At 39.8% G+C, this 17,880-nt stretch overlaps 1 protein-coding gene across 1 annotated transcript; it reads left to right on the forward strand.

The window, feature by feature from the left end:
* Nucleotides 1–963: 963 nt before the first annotated feature.
* Nucleotides 964–9,476, forward strand: LOC149280997 (vomeronasal type-2 receptor 26-like). The gene is made up of 6 exons (XM_089499813.1): nucleotides 964–1,121; nucleotides 2,414–2,705; nucleotides 2,847–3,653; nucleotides 5,591–5,809; nucleotides 7,907–8,030; nucleotides 8,560–9,476. The coding sequence occupies exons 1-6, from the start codon at nucleotides 964–966 to the stop codon at nucleotides 9,474–9,476; spliced, it is 2,517 nt and encodes an 838-aa protein (XP_089355939.1).
* The last annotated feature ends 8,404 nt before the right edge of the window (nucleotides 9,477–17,880 follow it).

Consider the following 17,880-nt stretch of genomic DNA (forward strand, 5'->3'; position numbering starts at 1 on the left):
TGATCCTCCCACAGCTATGTTGCAGCATCTCGTGGCTGCCCTCCTTTGTGCCCCCTCATTTTTTATGGCTCTTCTCTTCCTTTCTCTGTCCTTTCTTTCATTTTTTTTAACTCGGAGTGGACCTCTTCTAGGCCCACCTGGTATGTTGGTTTTGTCATATCGCAGACCGAATGGAACCTTTATATCTATATTTCTCCTTTCCACTATTATTGCTTACATTGCAAATTTGAATCTTAATTGAACGAGCTGCTCGAAGTGCTGTAAGTGATGGCTGTTTAACGTTTTGTCCAAAGATGTTTGTGGAAACAGCATCACAAAGTAAACAAACTCTAGTGCTAGAGGCTCTTGCACGGCCTTCTGATATAATGCAGGGAGAGTCCAGGAAGTGTGTTGTTATTACTTCCTGTTTTGGATCCTGATGCAATATGCACTGGGGGTTATAGGAAGTGGCAGACATTTTATAAAAAAACATGTCCTGATTATGCTAATGGTGGATGTCAGAGCTGGATAAAATAAATATTATAAATATAGTACATTAACACAAATTGTGCATTTCTGTGCTAAATTATCATATTATTGTAAATACAAATTAAAATAGAATATAATCATATCCAATCAGAAGACCTCCATGAATTATATTTAATAGAAATGATATGCAGCAAAATCAATGATAAATTAAAAAGTGCTGAATAACATTTATAGCTAAGAAAACTGTATAAATATAATTAAAGAGCACAAAACTGCCATGACTAAAATGTCCTTCTAAAACTAACTAATACTCTAAAGACATTTGATTAAAGTCTGTGTTTGTATATTTCTGTCCATGCAGATAATTACCGGCGCTCTGCACTTTTCCTATAATTTAAAACCAACATAGAATTGCGATCCCAAAACACAAAGTCCTGCATCTATATTGAGACTCCATTGCAATGTATGAGACCGCACTGTATAAAAAGAGCCGAGATGTTCAGGTTCATTACAATGATATCAGATGCAGCAGATGCCACTGACCCACACGGGGCTCGACTCCACCGAACCCGGCAGACACTCTCTGGCACTCGGCAGGTTACTGGGCTGCATGATGCTGATCGCTGGGTCTCTTCCATTGAAATGTCTCGTTTGTTTGTTGCTCCTGTGTGTGAAGCCCTGCAGATCTGAGATCCAGAGCCCAGCACCGGCCTGTCATCTGCAAGCCATCAAACCATTTGAAGACTTTGAGTATTTTAAAGATGGGGACCTTATAATTGGAGGAGTTCTCACGGTGAATAATCAAATGAGGAATTTTTTTTTTTCTGGACAGGATCATTTTTCCCCCAAAATAGTCTGTGTCACGTAAGTTCCCACAACTAACCATAAAGGAAGGAAATATCTGCAAAACAGATTATTTTGGTACTTAAAGTTTCAGCTGAGTTTTCTCAGAGATATAACTCGCACACACATTTTACTGTCTGTTAATTAGAGGTCAATATATGTATATTAATTACTCTTTATTAGGCTGTTTCATGAAATTAACTTTATACAATGTTTTTTTTTTCTTGCATTACTATACAAGAAAATAAGTATCTGTAAAACAGAGGTAATTGTGAGGCTTAATCATTTATGATTTATGGGGGGGGTGTAAAGGACAAAGGAAAATATAGAAGACAATATATTTTCTTATATAAAATGTATATAGAAATATAAAAAAAGCAGGTTTACACTAAGGAACTGAAACCTCATTTTGAGACCATGATAAAAGCTTGGTAAATGCTCCAAGAGTTAACCGAAATGTTGACTACAGCTTTTTTTGGATATTTTATTAAAAGAATGAGGAGTGGAAGTTCTTTTATGCAAACCTATTTTGTCATTCATTCTATATTTTGCATTTATTCCAAAGCACATAAAACATTGACTGGCAATATGCAGAAATGGCAAAAAACATTTTAGGATGCACAAAAGAAAAAGAGCTTGAGATGTTGAGGAGGGAAAAGACAGAAAGACAGGGACTATACTATGTGGTTCCTAGATATCAAATGAGTTTTCTTTTTTTTCCAAAAAGTTGTATAAGATGAATTCTCTACTGAATGTTTTGAAAAAAAATTAAACCTAAAATGTCAATCTGTAAAGAGGAGTCACATGATGTGCTGAGTTGGACTAGAGTCCATGGACATGACTACCACTGTCTACTGTATTCAGACATGTGCAACCATCTCAGACAGGGCTAAGAATGGACTGAAGACAGATATCATACTCATATGAGGTGGGTAAGGATCCTGTTTAGGGCACACTGCTAGTACTCTCCACCGACCCATGATCTAGAACCTTCCCCAGTTAATGGTAACATGGTACTGCTATAAAGTCTCAATAATTGTTTTTATCTGGCAGACCTCTGACTATGTTCTTCTGCTTTAATCTCATTCTTCTACCTTCACAGCCCAAGCCCCATGGATTACATCAATTTACTGGTCTTTTTTTTCACCATTGAAATTTTAAACAACGACCCAAACGTTTTACCAAATATTACCCTGGGTTATCATATATATGATTCCTGTTTAGATGAAAGAAAAGCTGTGAAAAGCATTCTTCAGATTTTGTCTGGCCCCCGCATGACCGTCCCTAATTACTCTTGTGCGAATTCTAACAACGTGGCTGGATTTATTGGCGATCACCATTCTACTACTACCATTCCCATAGCACAGTTACTAGGGGTGTATGGATACGCACAGGTGAGTAAACTGAATGGTCTTCCATGTATTGTCTGACATTAGCATTCAGTTTCATGGTGAGATCACAACCATGTCTGACTCCAAGCTGTTATTAGAAACCTTTACTGCAGAATGTTTACACTTTTCTCTTCCATTTTGTAGATCAGTTATGGAGCGACAGACTATGCGCTGAGTGATAGACGTGTTTATCCGCATTTCTTCCGCTCTGTTCAAAATTATCTTGTCTATAATAAAATTATATTGAAGATTCTAAAACATTTCGGATGGACCTGGGTGGGAATTCTCACGGTTGATGATGACACCGGAGAGACAGAGAGTCAGGCTCTGAGAGCGTATCTGACCAGTTATGGAATTTGTATTTCCTTTACTGTAAAAATTAGTTTATCACAAGAACCCTCTGAAAATATGAAAATGATGTCAGAAACTGTTTTAATGTCATCGGCTCGAATTATTATACTCTGCGGTTCTTTCAGCATCAGAATTATTGATATTTTAACTCTGTGTCTCAAACATAAAGATATAACATTAATCCTTCCTCCTGCCTGGGCTTCCAATGAATATCTCACAGATTTCTTTGTAGAACCCCTGAATGGCAGTCTGGCCATAAAACCACATCCTCTAGCGCTACCGGATACCGGAAGTTTCTTTGATAATATCCATCCTTCAAACCGTCCAGCAGACAAGCTTCTCGAAGATATATGGATATTGTATTATAAATGTTTATCAGAAAATTCTGAAAAGAATAGGCTTTATGAAGAGATCTATGAAATATCTCTGTGTAACTGCAGCGGGAAACATACATTACTGCTTCAAAATCATCTGACGGCTGGTGTTTCTCCCCGGGTGTTTATTTCAGTGAGTGTTTTAGCTAAAGCTTTGCATGACATGCACTTATTTTATAATCAGAAAGCAAAAGGAAATACAATCCAAAACATCAATAAACAACAGGTACGTATGACTGTTAAACTCAGAATTTTCTCTCGCATTCTTATTCTCGTTTACTCTCTCACACTTTTTGAAAGTTTCCCTACTTTCTCTGCTGACTTCTTTCACTTCGGCCGACCACTTCCGTTCCCTCACCTTCTTCTGCATCTTCTTCATCTTTTTGCTGCTATCTTCTCTCTTCTCTTATCCATTCAATCTTCAATTCTTAATCTGATATCTTCTTTTTCCGTCCGCCTCTCCACAAACATTACCCAGAACAAATATATATATTTATATAGGCAAAGGCCTTTCTATGTATATATACAAAATCATTTTTGATATGACTTTAATGTGTATAGCCCATCACATCTGATTTATGTTCAGAAACATCCCCAGAGAATATAACTCCCACAAAGTTAGATTTTGATAATCTCATTAGATTAAAATGCTATCTTAAATGTTACACAATTTTGAATTTGGGGCAGAGAATGGATATTTAAAATGGTTATTTTAAATAAATAAAAAATCCTTGTGACATTATTTATTATTATTTATTACCATTTCACATAGGAAGGGGCATGATCATCAAAAAGTAGGTATGATAAGGTTTTAGGGTATTACATATGCAGCTCTGAAGAGAAGTGGCTCTGCCACACCGACACACGCCGAAACACACACAAGGACAGGCTCTGCCACACCAACATCCAAACATACACACACCAGGACAGGCTCTGCCACACCGACACACACAGCTAAAAAACACAATATATATATATTTTTTTTTACACTGCTTATGTCTTTTGTGTTTTTTCTCCCTTGTGTATCGCCTCCAGCCAGCCCTATGTGTATTTATGCCCCTAGCCTGCCCCTGCCTTTGGTATTGATTTATATGATGGCCCCAGCTGCCTACCTTATGTATTGATGCGTCCAGTCGCCACCTGTATTTGTGCACTCCACCGAGCTTCCCATTGTTTAGTTATGTCCCCAGCCAGCCCCACATTGTATATTTATCCCACCAGACAGCCCCCCTTTAGTATTGATTTATCTGATGCCCCAGCCAGAACCCCCTTGTGAATTAATTCCCCCACACCCTTGTGTTTTGCACCCACCCAGCACCACATTGTGTATTCATTGACACCCAGCCAGTCCCTCTTTTAGTGCCTGTGGCATCTCTGCCCCCAAACAGCTACATATTATTATAGCAGGCCCCTGCTTAGCGGGCCCAGTCGGAACTGCAGGCTCAAGGGGCAGCTTTCCCTTGGTGGTCATATTCTGGGAAGAATAATTACGCTGTAAGTCCACAGCCAAGACGCAGACGAAGTAACTCACTGGATGACCCGCGAGTGCCAGGTGCGATGCTGCCGCTCCAGCTCGGTCAGCCCCCACCTCAATTTAACCTATCCTGAATGGCGGGGAACATGCACCTATGACGCGGAATACAGGGACAGGGCGACATACCTCTGGTGGTGGATTTAAAAACCAGCACTGAGTTTCACCCTGGCTTCGTTTACTGGACTGTGTTTGTGTAGTCCTGATTTGGCTTCATACCTGGATCTCGCTGCACTTAGTGGATCCACCCCTACCTGCTTTATTGACTGTGGAGTATCCTGCATATCGGGTTCCTCATCCTAAACCCTCACAGGTGTGGGCAGACGCGACAGTTGTATATCATTGTATATTTTATAATTCTGTTTTCCAATCGTTACTTGCTACCTCTTAAGTTATATTACCATTCTAACACTAATTGCATAATTTAAAATTATTCAACAAATAACTATATTTTCTCCTATATTGTGCCTTCATAGTGACTATGGTGGTTTTGGTTCTAATGATGTGTTTATTTTAGTGTTTTGGTGGGTTGTTTTAAAATGGGAGGTATTTTTTCCTTTTCTTGGTTTATAAAAAAAACTCTACATTGTGACTGAATGTTCTTTTATTTTTTTGAAAATACATTTTAATAGTTGCATCGCTATATAAAAAGAATAACAATTGCATCACAATTGGACCGCACATTATACGATGAATATGGAGAATTTGCATACCATTACTTAATTATAAATTGGGTGTTGTTAGAAAATAAGTCTGCATTTAAAAACATTGTGGGTAACTTCACTGAGTGGGCTCCAGAGCAGCTCATCGTTGACTCGCATTCAGTAAAATGGAGGAACAAAGACAACCAGGTAAGGTTGTGGACCCTTCATGACAATGGCTGTCTTAACATTTCTGCAGTGTTTGTGTTTTGTTGTAATGTTCTCATTTACTAAACCCCTACAATTAAATATTGTTTTTTTTCAGGGCAAGGGCTTTCTTTGGATATAATCATTTTGATCATATCATCTAATTCACTGTAATGTTTAATATTACTATACATATATATATATATATTTATAAAATATGATGTACATGGAAAAAAGCACTTTCTGACTTTTATTTAAAAAAGTTTGAAAGCTAATTAAAAAAAAAACATTAAATAGATTCTAGTATTTAACCGGAGTTTAGAAATACCCAATGTTTTATGTTTTTTTGCAAGTTATAGGGCAGTAAGTCAGGGCTCCACAAATCCCAGGTGCCAGGTCACCATGGTGACTGAGAATTTTGTCCTGGCGCTTAGGTCAGGGGCATCCAACGTGCAGCCCGGTTGTGACGGGGAACCGGCAACAGACCTGCTCAAAAGGGCGGAGCTTGTCCTGCAGCAGCCAGCACCAATAGAGACAGAGGAGAGACTATCTTGCCATCTACCATCTCTCTCATCCTCCCAGCCACTCCCCCAAGTGTCTCTATCTTGACACGGCCCTTCCTTTCCGTTCCTGGCCTGCTACCGCTCGTCTGGCCCGCCCCTTTTTGCATCTTCTGGAGTTTCTAGCTCTGCTCAAGGTAACAAGACGGAGGAGGAAGAAATAAGCTGTCTGGGAGTGATAGTAGTGAGGTGTAATGTGTAATAGCTGGGTATGATGGGCCTGATATGTGATGCCTGGGTGTGATAAGAGTGAGTTTTGATGTGTGGTGGCTGGGTGTGATAGGAGTGAGTTGTGATGTGTGGTGGCTGGGTGTGATGGGAGTGAGTTGTGGTGTACGGTGGCTGGGTGTGATGGGAGTGAGTTGTGATGTGTGGTGGCTGGGTGTGATAGGAGTGGGTTGTGATGTGTGGTGGCTGGGTATGATAGGAGTGGGTTATGATGTGTGGTGGCTGGGTGTAATGGGCATTAGATGTGCTGGCTGGAGGTCGTAGGAGTGGTGTGTGATGGGAATGAGGTATGATTAGAGTGAGATGTGATAGGAGTAATGAGAAATACTTAGTGTCAAAATAAATACAATTTGAGTTTTTAATTAATTTATTTTTTGTTTGTTTAATATTCCTGTGACAAACCAAGCAAACCAAATGCGGACATAACAGTGCTGTAACGTCCGCCAAAATAGTGGTGCTTGCAATGACGTCCTCTCCCAATCCTATACGTCACTGAAAGCACTGCCATATTGCAAGTTATAATTACCAAAAATGTATAGAAGTTCTTAAGTATTACACTTTAAAGTTGTTTTTGCTAATTTAATAGTGGTGCTTTATTTATAATTGTGTATCCTTTTTTCATAATAACAGTTTAACTACACATAAAAGATTTTATCCCATGGAATCCTATTTATCCTTAAAATATATATATATATATATATATATATACATATATATAGTTTGTGTGGGTAAACTATTCACAAAAATGAGGATCATGCCTGAATCAACATTTGGTAAAAGGGGCAAAAAGCTCCTGTCTTTAGGACATGAAAAGCCCTGAAGTAGTTAAAATACCTTTAATATGAATTTTAATAAACAGGTCCCCAGTCTGTTCTTTAAGATGATGCTTTTTTTATATATGACTCCAACTTAAAACTGCTATATTCTGGCAATTCCATACAAGTAAAAGTAATCAAAAAATTAAATTAATAAAACATTAATAATTACACAATTTACTCACATTCCTGAATATTACCATTCTCCTCCCTGCTTGTTGCGCACACTAGCATAGTAGTCGGCAGGGTGGTTAGTGGTCATAATGTCTATTGTTCTAGTGTAAAAAGACAACAAAACAGTTGCTCTGTAGCGAATTAAGGAACTGTGATGTTATATCTGCTCCATCACTCATAAGCAGCGCACGGCCACTGATGGGAGAGGAAATCTAGACCTTAATATTCCCTCACATGAGCTTGACAAATATGAAAGGTATAGGTTTACAGGACTTCAAAGTTATCTAAACTATCATCATCATGTTATATTTTTCTGTTTGTAGATTCCAAGGTCTCAGTGTTCAGAGAACTGTTTGCTTGGATTTCGAAAAGCCCTCAGACCAGGAACACAAACCTGCTGCTACGACTGTGTCCGGTGCTCAGAGGGAGAGATATCCAATAGATCTGGTAAAACAGATTACATAAAACGTACAAATTTTATACCCATAGTATGTGTGTGGGAATGAACGCCTGCTCCTGGTCGGGTAGAGAGTTGAGTTGGGCTGGGGGATATTGAGAGCCAGAAGGAGGGGCAGGTGTACCTATGAAAGAGCAAATAATGGACAAGACAGGCATGGGTTGGCTGGAGCTGGACATCACCTCCCCAACACCAGGGGCAATCTTTAGTTAAAATCTCTGTAAGACAGAGAAATAATTTAGCATCAGTTAATCTGAATACACATTAGTTGGAGGGACCTATGGAAGTAGCTCTAGTCTACCATAAGTCATGGAGAATACTTCATATTGTCCAAGAGAATGTTTGATACAAAGAAAGTTGATTCTGAATTGAAACCAGTAACATTCAAAGAACAATGTTTTTGACTCATGTTGCACCTTTTGAGATTAAACAAAGATTTTATGTGATAATTAAACAAAGAATATATTATACTTATAATTAGTAGACAGCATTTCTGATTTAAATTGTGCTGTTTTTCAGACAGTGAGAACTGCATTGTTTGCCCAAGTGATAAATGGTCTAATGAGAAAAGGGATCGATGTATTCCAAAATCGGTGGAGTTTCTATCATATTTGGATGCAGTTGCTGCAGTTTTATCATTTGCATCAATTCTGTTTTGTCTTGTAACTGTTGTAATATTACTGATCTTCATTGTCTTCAGAGATACCCCAATTGTGAAAGCCAATAACAAGAACCTCAGCTTCCTCCTCTTGATCTCCATCATGCTGAGCTTCCTCTGTGTGTTTCTGTTCCTCGGTCGTCCTGAGGATGTAACCTGCATGCTGCGCCAAACTGCTTTTGGAGTCCTCTTCTCATTAGCCGTGTCTTGTATTTTAAGCAAAACAATCATGATCTATATTGTTTTCAGAGCCGCAAAACCCGGCAGCTCCTGGGCAAACTGGGTCAGTGTGAAAGTCTCCAATTCTATAGTACTGCTCTGCTCATCCATTCAAGTTATCATTAATATTTCCTGGTTGGCTATTTCACCCCCATTTCAGGAGCTGGACATGCACTCTTATCAGGGAAAGATCATCGTTCAGTGTAATGAGGGCTCGGTTATCGCCTTCTACTGTGTCCTGGGTTATATGGGGCTTCTGGCAGCTGTTAGTTTTATTATAGCTTTTTTAGCCAGGACATTACCGAACAGTTTTAATGAGGCCAAGTACATCACCTTCAGCATGCTGGTGTTCTGCAGCGTTTGGATTGCGATGATCCCGGCCTACCTGAGCACCAAAGGGAAAAACATGGTGGCCGTAGAGATTTTTGCTATAGTGGCTTCAAGTGCAGGACTTGTAGGATGTATATTTATTCCAAAATGCTATGTAATTCTTTTTAGACAGGAATTGAATACAAAAACATATTTACTTGGAAGCAGAATTAAAGGTTTAACCAAATAGTTATAAGAAACATATTCTGCATTGTAAGTTGGATTATCTTATAACTGTCAATGGTCAATTTCAGAAATCTGAATTTGTTTTCTAGACATTAAAACACATTATTGCACACAATACTCAATATCGTGGACTTTTAAGAAGCATATATTTAAGTCTGATCCTACTTATAAAAAGCAACTATGTTAACCCTTCTATCTTTTATTAGTTACAGCAAAGGTGAGAAGTCCACGGTGAGAAACTCAGCAGCACACAAAGCAAAACACACACAACAGGATTAAAATAAACCTCTATAGACATTTTGTAGATATAATGTTTATTAGTATAAATTAGTCAATGTCTGGATTCGGGACAATTAAAATATTCCATGATTGGAATTGAGATGATGGACCCTCCAGACTTCATATCCATCCCTGAAAAAGACAATGAATCAAACATGAATCCCTAAATTATTTTGTATTTCCTTCTGCACTTGATCATTTGCATACTGATAGTTGAAAATATTTTAAAGGACACTAATATCTAATAAAATAAAATATATTCCAGATCATGTTTATACTATTCGTGTTCATTTGGGAAGTAAAAAAACAAAGCTTGGTTGGCCAGTGAATCTCATCTGATACTACACTTTATTATGATATCCTTTTTTATTATGGAATAAATACTATGTCACTAAAGGTATTGTTACAACAGTCTGTTTTGTGACCCTTCCAAACATAGTTTGCCAAAAAACTCACCTATACCAATGTGAGCTTATTTGCCAGTATAACCAGAGCTCAATCTAACTAGGGATGACCTGGCTGCCTACTCACATTTATGACCTTGAACTCCATTAACATTAACTGCTGAGTCAACCAACAGATTCGTATGATAACTTCACTGATAAAGCACTAGGATAGGCTCAATTACTTACTATACAACTTAACTCTGTCACTCTTGACTCTATTCATAGAAACAGGTAATTTCACAGCAGAGAAGAACTATTTGGCTCATTTATTTGGCCTGTTTTTCCTGATGTAAGACTTTGGTCTTGATCAGTCCTTGACCTTGTCTTAGATTCCGAACAGCTCAATGCCTCTTGCATGGATGCTTAACTTTGCTAACTGTATTAGCCCCTACCGTAACTGATGGGAGGTTATTGCATTTATCTATTACCCTCTCGGATCGGGTTCCCTAGAAGAGAATCAAAACAAATTACATTCTTTGGCTTTGGATGTCAAAACACATGAATGTGACTGCTTTATGTGACACTGCTGAGCTGCGTCGGGGCATTTACAGAGAGAAAACTGAGAAATGAGATTCTTCTGTGTGAGAATTGGTCAGCCTTGGGCTACTATTTCTCACTGTGTCTAATTTCCGTACCTGAGACCTTGTGGGACGCGGCCAGGACGGCCAACCGACGTCAGATTGAATATTGACCTTAGCTTTTTGGACCGCTGTCTGTAACCTGACTTTGCCTCTTTGACCGTCCCATTTGTCACGGACTCTCTAGTCACCCCTGCGTATTGGGCTCCTTCTTACACACTACTGGTACCTCACTGTACCTGACAGCTGTTCATTTTGGAGAAAATGTGTAGGTCTTTTTTACCTCAGAATGACATTTGGGGGGCATTCCCAAAAGGGGGGTGCCTGGCACCTTCTAGACACTGATTTCATTATAGAAATAAAAAAAACTGAGGGTTAAGGAAGGTCAAAGAGGAGAAGCAGTAGTATTATTATTATCTTTTATTTTTATAGCGCCAACTATTTACGCAGCGCTTCATACAATATATTAATTTAAGGTATGACAAGACTAGAATTGACGGACTAAGATAGATCGATAAAACGATTGATCTTCGCTTGACATGGCATTTGTTGTGTCACTCTCTTCAGTATTCTTGGTGAGATGAAGGTGAAAGAGAAAGAGACCTTGCCCTATACCCTGATAGCTATATCACATGTTTAAAAGCATATGTTCGTAGTACTCAAGTTGCATTCAAGTCTAAAGTGTGTGACAGAATAAAAGTATAAAAATTATTTCTTACAGCTGTTTTCATAAAGCTATAGACGTAATAAGTTATTATTTTATGTTTGTTGGCATCTCCCGAGTAGCCATATATAATTATATACTGGATCTTTTATGTGCGTGTAACGGGTTTTTACCCCAGTTACCTCTTTGCGCTCTGCAGGCCAATCCTGAGCCTCCGCTACCTGGGAGCTGGGGTACATAACTGCGGCAGCACCTCCACCCAACCAAGCATCCAGGGTATGGATATGAGCTCCCGTTGGGAACAGCCGAGTGATTAATAAAACTGACACAGGGCACTAACTTAAAATTAACTTTGTATTGTACAGCAAAACACTATGCATTAATATAACAGAACACATGAAATATACATAATATGCAATATGAGGGTCACCCACCCACAACAATCACTGCGGCCCACCCTAATCTTCGCCCTAGCGGCCGTTGGGTACCTTTAGTTGGTGCACATAACACAGTTGGGGCCCATAAGTATCTGACTCCACAGTATGGGTTGGATTATATGGAACACTTTCAGTATGTCAGTATATCTTTTATTTGTGTGACTAAGTTCAGGGTGCCCTGTTGTGGTGACAGGGGGAGAGATTTTAGGCTTACCACTCCACAGTCTGCTATAAGGACAGTTCAGCTTTTAACCTCTTCACTGCCAACTCTGCTGCAAACAGCTCTGTATCTCTGTCTGCTGGAAGATTCTGCCAGGATGCTGCAGCTCTCCTCTGATCGTGGATTTCAAGCAGCCCTCTGTTCCTAGGCCTCTCTCACTCTCTCTCAGCAAGGGTCCTTCACCTCTGGCATCCAACTCGGAACCCCTCTCTGCAAAACATCCAATAGCCCCTTTTAAACCTCATCCATGTGCTTTGCAGTTCGCCATCTGCTGGTCACTCCATAAGAACTGCAGGTGAGTCAGTGACACAGCAGCAATCACTGCTATAAGTGGCAAAGAGGGAAAAAATAGAACTGACTGGAAGGTAGAACAAAAGATACACATCTACAGGAAGCATGCAGTATGGCTGAGTTATATTTAATGGGAGTGTCGGCAAAAATATATTTTCAGATCTCACAAAAACTGGCAAAACTGAGGTAGAAAAAAGTGACAGAAGTTAATGTTTTTTAATCCTTAACATAAGTGATAAGATCAGTGTAATCTAAAGCACATACACTTTAGGTTATTTACCCCACATCAACTTCAGTTATTGAGAACACAGAGCTCCTCAGGGATATTGATACAACGCAAATGTTTTCATTGTTATAATTCCTTAATTATACTGAACTAGTTATTAAAAAATGTTCTGTTTGGCTGGTGTCGAAATCCTGGATTTCTTTCTGTCCTGTTTGTTTTAATTTCTGTGCAGAATCTTTCCTTGGGCTAAAAATGAGGATCGATGGCCTTGCAAATCATTACAGGATTGGCCCTGAAAAGTTAGTGATGATTCTTCTTTGCCACGGGTTGAAGAGGGTTAATGGTGATTTTGAATGGACGTAAGCCTGTTCCCTTCCTTAATCTTTTGGACTTGTTTTCCTTTTTTTAGCCCCTCTGTTCCACAGGGCAGACAAGGAGAGAGAGCGGGAGGCATGATATGGGTTCATGCTCCTCCATAGGGTTTTTAGGAGTTTGTAAACCATCATCTTCCAGGGGGTGGGGTTAAATGAATTCTCCCAAAAGTCTGTTTTTTAGGGTAGGTAAGATGAGGTTGAGGAGGTATAATTAGGCACTGTACCTTTCATGCTTATATAATTATCCCCTGTAGCACTGCATGCAGAGTGGGGGTAAGAGATGTGACCCCCCCTGGATAGTAGGTTTCCCATTTTACATGTTATTGCTGCAGGTTATAGACTAAGTGCATGTCATGTAAAGATTTAGCTAAAGCACTCACTGAAATAAACACCCGAGGAGAAACACAAAGTTTGTTATATCTTCAGCAGATGGGGTTTTCCTAGAATACTTGAATCCGATCGAGTGTGCATAGGTTCTTTTTTTGTTATTTACTTGGTCTAACCAAATAGTTATAGAGCATTTTTTAAGACATTTTGCAGAATGTCCTCACTTACTTTTGTAACATATCAAATACACCTATAGTATGGAAAATACGAGCGTTTGGGATTCAACGTTTGTAAATGTGGAAATGGAAATAACTAACGGATTTGATTATTCCTGATATAGAAGTATTTCCTAATTCTATAGAGATCCAAGAAGGAAGGGATCAATTAGTGTTAACATGTAGTACTGAGTCTTTAAAGACATGGACTAAGGATGATGAGTATCTGGGAAGTTTTTCCAATGCAAATCCGAGTATAAGACACAGAGGTCTAGTAGGTAGAGTAGAATGGTCTGAGAAGAGATTTACATATCATCAAGACCGGCCTAGTCTCAATAGCAGTGGGAATTATCAGTTGTTTAAGATTGAAACATTTTGAAAGGAGATGTGTAGATGTAAGCGTTACTGTTATATCTGTGTGTGAAAACAAAATCTTTGGAGAATCAAGTCCATTTCATGCAAACTCAAAAACATAGAGCATGAATGATCAATAGTTTCAGGCATATCTTGGTGGAAACATTTTGCTAAATCAACAGAAATTATGGCAAAATCATCTGCTATCACAAATGTGTTGTTACACCCATTTATTATTGTCTTATTTGCATCTTGTATATGTATTATTTTTCAAATATGTTTATTATGTAGCATAAGAAAAGCGTATTCAGCTATCCAAGAAAAGATAAAGCAGGGAGAGTTCATATTAAGGGAAACTTTAAGACGTAGGATGCAGCAATCTTCCACAGATCCTTTTTTTTTTTTATAATATTCTTATCGTGTGCATATCTTCCTGTATACCCATTACAAGCCCAGCATAAGCGTAATATTAGTACAGGCAGAGCATCAGTCTTTACTACAGAAGATGTAATATTTGCTAACATCTGATTGACATTCTCGTTTATCTCCTGCACTGATTCCCCAACACACACTCATCTTTGGCCAGGGAAAAAAAGAGAAAGGGGAGAGTTTGTGTTTTGAAAATGTATGTAAGTGCGTGGATGCAATCTGGATGCTGGGGCATGTACTGTGGACGCAATCTGGCTTTTGGGGTGTGCAACCAGTGATGTATGCCTGTAATCTAGGCTTTCTATGTATTTGATACCTTCAGTGCTAAGTTTGCATGTGATTTTCATTTGATCTACAGTGCCCACCACTAATATTGGCTCCCTTGTTAATTAACCCCTTCATTTACTTTTAGCCCCCATCTCACTGCATTTAAGATAGAAGAAGGCATCTGACCCCCAAGGAACCTTTACAACTGTCCTCGTAGCACAAATGAGTCTAAGCCGGTTCTTACCTGATCTTTATGTGGCCCTCTACATTTCCACACTTTTATTGCTGCTGATGGGTCACCCAGCCACTGCCGGGACTTAAAATGGAGGCGCTAGCTGTTCTTCCCATCCGCCCCAGCAAGCAGGTCATGTGATTAGCTGCACCAATCAGGTGACAGTGAGACTTTCTGTTTGTTTTTGCTAGAGGATGTAGGTGGCTGGAGGGTAGAGAATGAAGCTTGAAGGAAGGAATTTTAGGCTGACAGAGTTCAGGAGTAGGCCCAAAGTGAGCCCTGATTAGATTTTAATGCTCTCCCTTTAAGTGTTTTAGAGAAGCTGTAAGTATCCTCCTTAACAGAAAGGACCCAGTGAGGCTGCATCAGCTTCACAGTCCTCCCCAGCCCTGAGTGCCTTGCGTCTGCAGAGTGAGTGCTGAGGGAAGGTTCCTGATATCTGCTCAGAAGGAGTCTGCCAGTGAGTCAAACTGGTAGGCAGCCGTTACCCATGCACCACCTGCCCTGCATTTACATTTAAAAGAAGCAGCACTACCTCAATCCACTTTTACATCACCATTCTCTTAAAATTGCTGGAGGGGGGTGAAAGGGGTAAATGTTAAAAAAAAACCCTACTTCTAAGTCCTTATGGGGTCCACTGCTTTTTATCCCATTTTATTTATGCAGGGAAGTGGGCTACTTTTACATTCTATTTGGGCAAAGAAGAGACCTTCAAGCAGTGTTACCCGCAATACAAGCACTGGGGTGCAAAATGAATTGTGTGCTTCTAAGGGATAGTGAGTATGTATATATTAACCATATATGTTCTGTAACTTTTCTTTGCTGCTGTTAGAAAAGAAAGTATAAGCATAATGCTACTCATTTATATAAATGACTGCCAGCCTAAGTACCACAATCTGCCAAAGTGCTAACATGGAAGGGCGGTAAGTGTGACACTCCTGGCCAAACAGGGGTTACAATTGTTAATGGTGACATTCAGGAAATATTGTGGATATCGATGCATAAACTAAAGGGGTCCTTGACAGCAATACAGAGGGGTCAAAATTCAGATAAGAGGGGGAGGAAGTTGATGGGAATATAAAAAGGAGGATTGGGGATGTTTTGTTTTGCCAGCTTACCCTGTGTGTTTGTTCCACCATCCCTCCCTTATATGTGAGCTGTTTTTTGTTGCTATGTTTCTGGTTTTGTTCCTGAATAATATCTTCTCTCTGTTTCTGTTATAGCCAGGGTGCGGTAGTTTGCCAGGTAGCCAGGGCTAGTCATTATTATTATTTATTGTTTTATATAGCGCCATCAAATTCCATAGCGCTGTACAATGGGTAGACAGGACATAACAAGTAGTATGTAACATAACAAATTGACTAACAGAGACAACAGGTGAGGAGGGCCCTGCTCAAAGAAGCTTACAGTCTAGAGGGATTTAGGTTGTATTACACAATAGGTAAAAGTGCCGTTGTTAGGGATAGACCAGCCACACTAGTAAAAGATTGCAGGAGAGGGACTAGGAAAGGCAAGCTAAAGGGATATGGGAGGGCGTTAATGTGCTATGTTGTAAGCGTCCTTACAAAAGTGGGTCTTGAGGGATTTTTTGAAGGAATAACGGTGCAGATAAAGACGGATAGGCCAGGGGAGAGCATTGCAGAGGATAGGGGCAGCCCTGGAGAAAGAGGAGAGGGTAGAAGAAGATCATTGGATGAGCGGAGAGACCTGTTAGGAGTGTATTTAGAGATAAGTGAGGAGATGTAGGGAGGGGAACAGGGGCGGGCTGGGCTGGGGGGCAATTGCCCCCCAGGCCGCCCTAAATCCGGGCCGGTAGGCCGGACGGATGACCGGCAGACGAGCATTCAATGCCGCTGCGGCCGCAAAGTTAAAAACTAAGCGGCCGCGAGCAGGATTAAATGCGGCCGTCATGCGTACCTGGGGGGGGGGGGGGCGGGCGGTCCCCTCATCTGAGGGGTGCCACCATGCCGGCACGCCTTCAGAAACGATGCGCGCAGCAACTGTGGCTGTGCACCGGGACTTGATGTCAAATCCCGGCGCACAACACTGAAGCCAAGCCCACCGTCTTCCGCGCTCAGTGCACAGGACAGGAAGAAGAAGAAGAAGAGGAGGAAAAGTGAGAGTGAAAGAAGAAAAGGTAGGAGAGAGTGGATTAGTAAGTGTGTGAGAGTGATGGGTGTAATGCTGAATGTAAGTGTGTGAGAGTGATGGGTGTTATGCTGAATGTAAGTGTGTGTGAGAGTGATGGGTGTTATGCTGAATGTAAGTGTGTGAGAGTGATGGGTGTTATGCTGAATGTAAGTGTGTGAGAGTGATGGGTAATATTCTGAATGTAAGTGTGTGAGAGTGATGGGTGTTATGCTAAATGTTTGTGAATGAGGGTTTCAGATAGCATGGATGTGTAAGTGTTGGGGGATAGCTTGGCATAGGGAGTCCGTAATCACATTCCTTTCATGCCCAGATTCCAGCATGTAGTGGCTGCCTAGCCATGATAGGAGTGTGATTGCTGTTATAAATTATTTTTTGGTCCAACTTCGGTGTGTTAACACTTTTATTGGACAGAATAATTCAATGACAGTATTAAAATATATATATATATATATATATAATTGCAAACAGCAATCACACTCCTATCATGCTAAGTCAGCCAGCACATGCTAGAACCTGGGCATGATAGGATTGTGATTGTTGTTATATATATGTATATATAGATATATATATATATATATATATATATATATATGTTAATGTTGATTTTTTTTGTCTAATTTTGGTGTTACTTTTAATAAAGTATTTTAAAGTTTTTTTTTGTTTTGTTTTTTTTTCAGTTTTGGCCAAGTGAATGCTGAATTTTTAGTTTCAGTCCAGAATTTTCATTTCGGTGCATCCCTACTATATACACTATGCCAGTCACTAAAGTGGTAAGCCTACACCACATCAATGTTTGGCTTAGTATATAGTGATAGGGGTTGTCAGTGTCTGGCTCAATGTATAGACACACATTGACGGTGGTGCTGCGTAATCCCTAAGTATATAATGATAACAATTTTGCTGTACCCCTGTCAATGT

Source organism: Sceloporus occidentalis, unplaced genomic scaffold (assembly GCF_023333645.1).
Source record: "Sceloporus occidentalis isolate IW3139 unplaced genomic scaffold, rSceOcc1.0.p SCAF_140, whole genome shotgun sequence".
Classification (NCBI taxonomy): Eukaryota; Metazoa; Chordata; class Lepidosauria; order Squamata; family Phrynosomatidae; genus Sceloporus; species Sceloporus occidentalis.

What these genes read in the sequence shown, in the direction of transcription:
- LOC149280997 (XM_089499813.1), top strand. Translation starts at nt 964, where the DNA reads ATGTTCAGGTTCATTACAATGATATCAGATGCAGCAGATGCCACTGAC. An exon ending in TCCATTGAAATGTCTCGTTT is followed by an intron (nt 1,122 to 2,413) that starts GTTTGTTGCTCC and finishes CTACCTTCACAG; the next exon opens with CCCAAGCCCCATGGATTACA. An exon ending in AAAACATCAATAAACAACAG is followed by an intron (nt 3,654 to 5,590) that starts GTACGTATGACT and finishes ACATTTTAATAG; the next exon opens with TTGCATCGCTATATAAAAAG.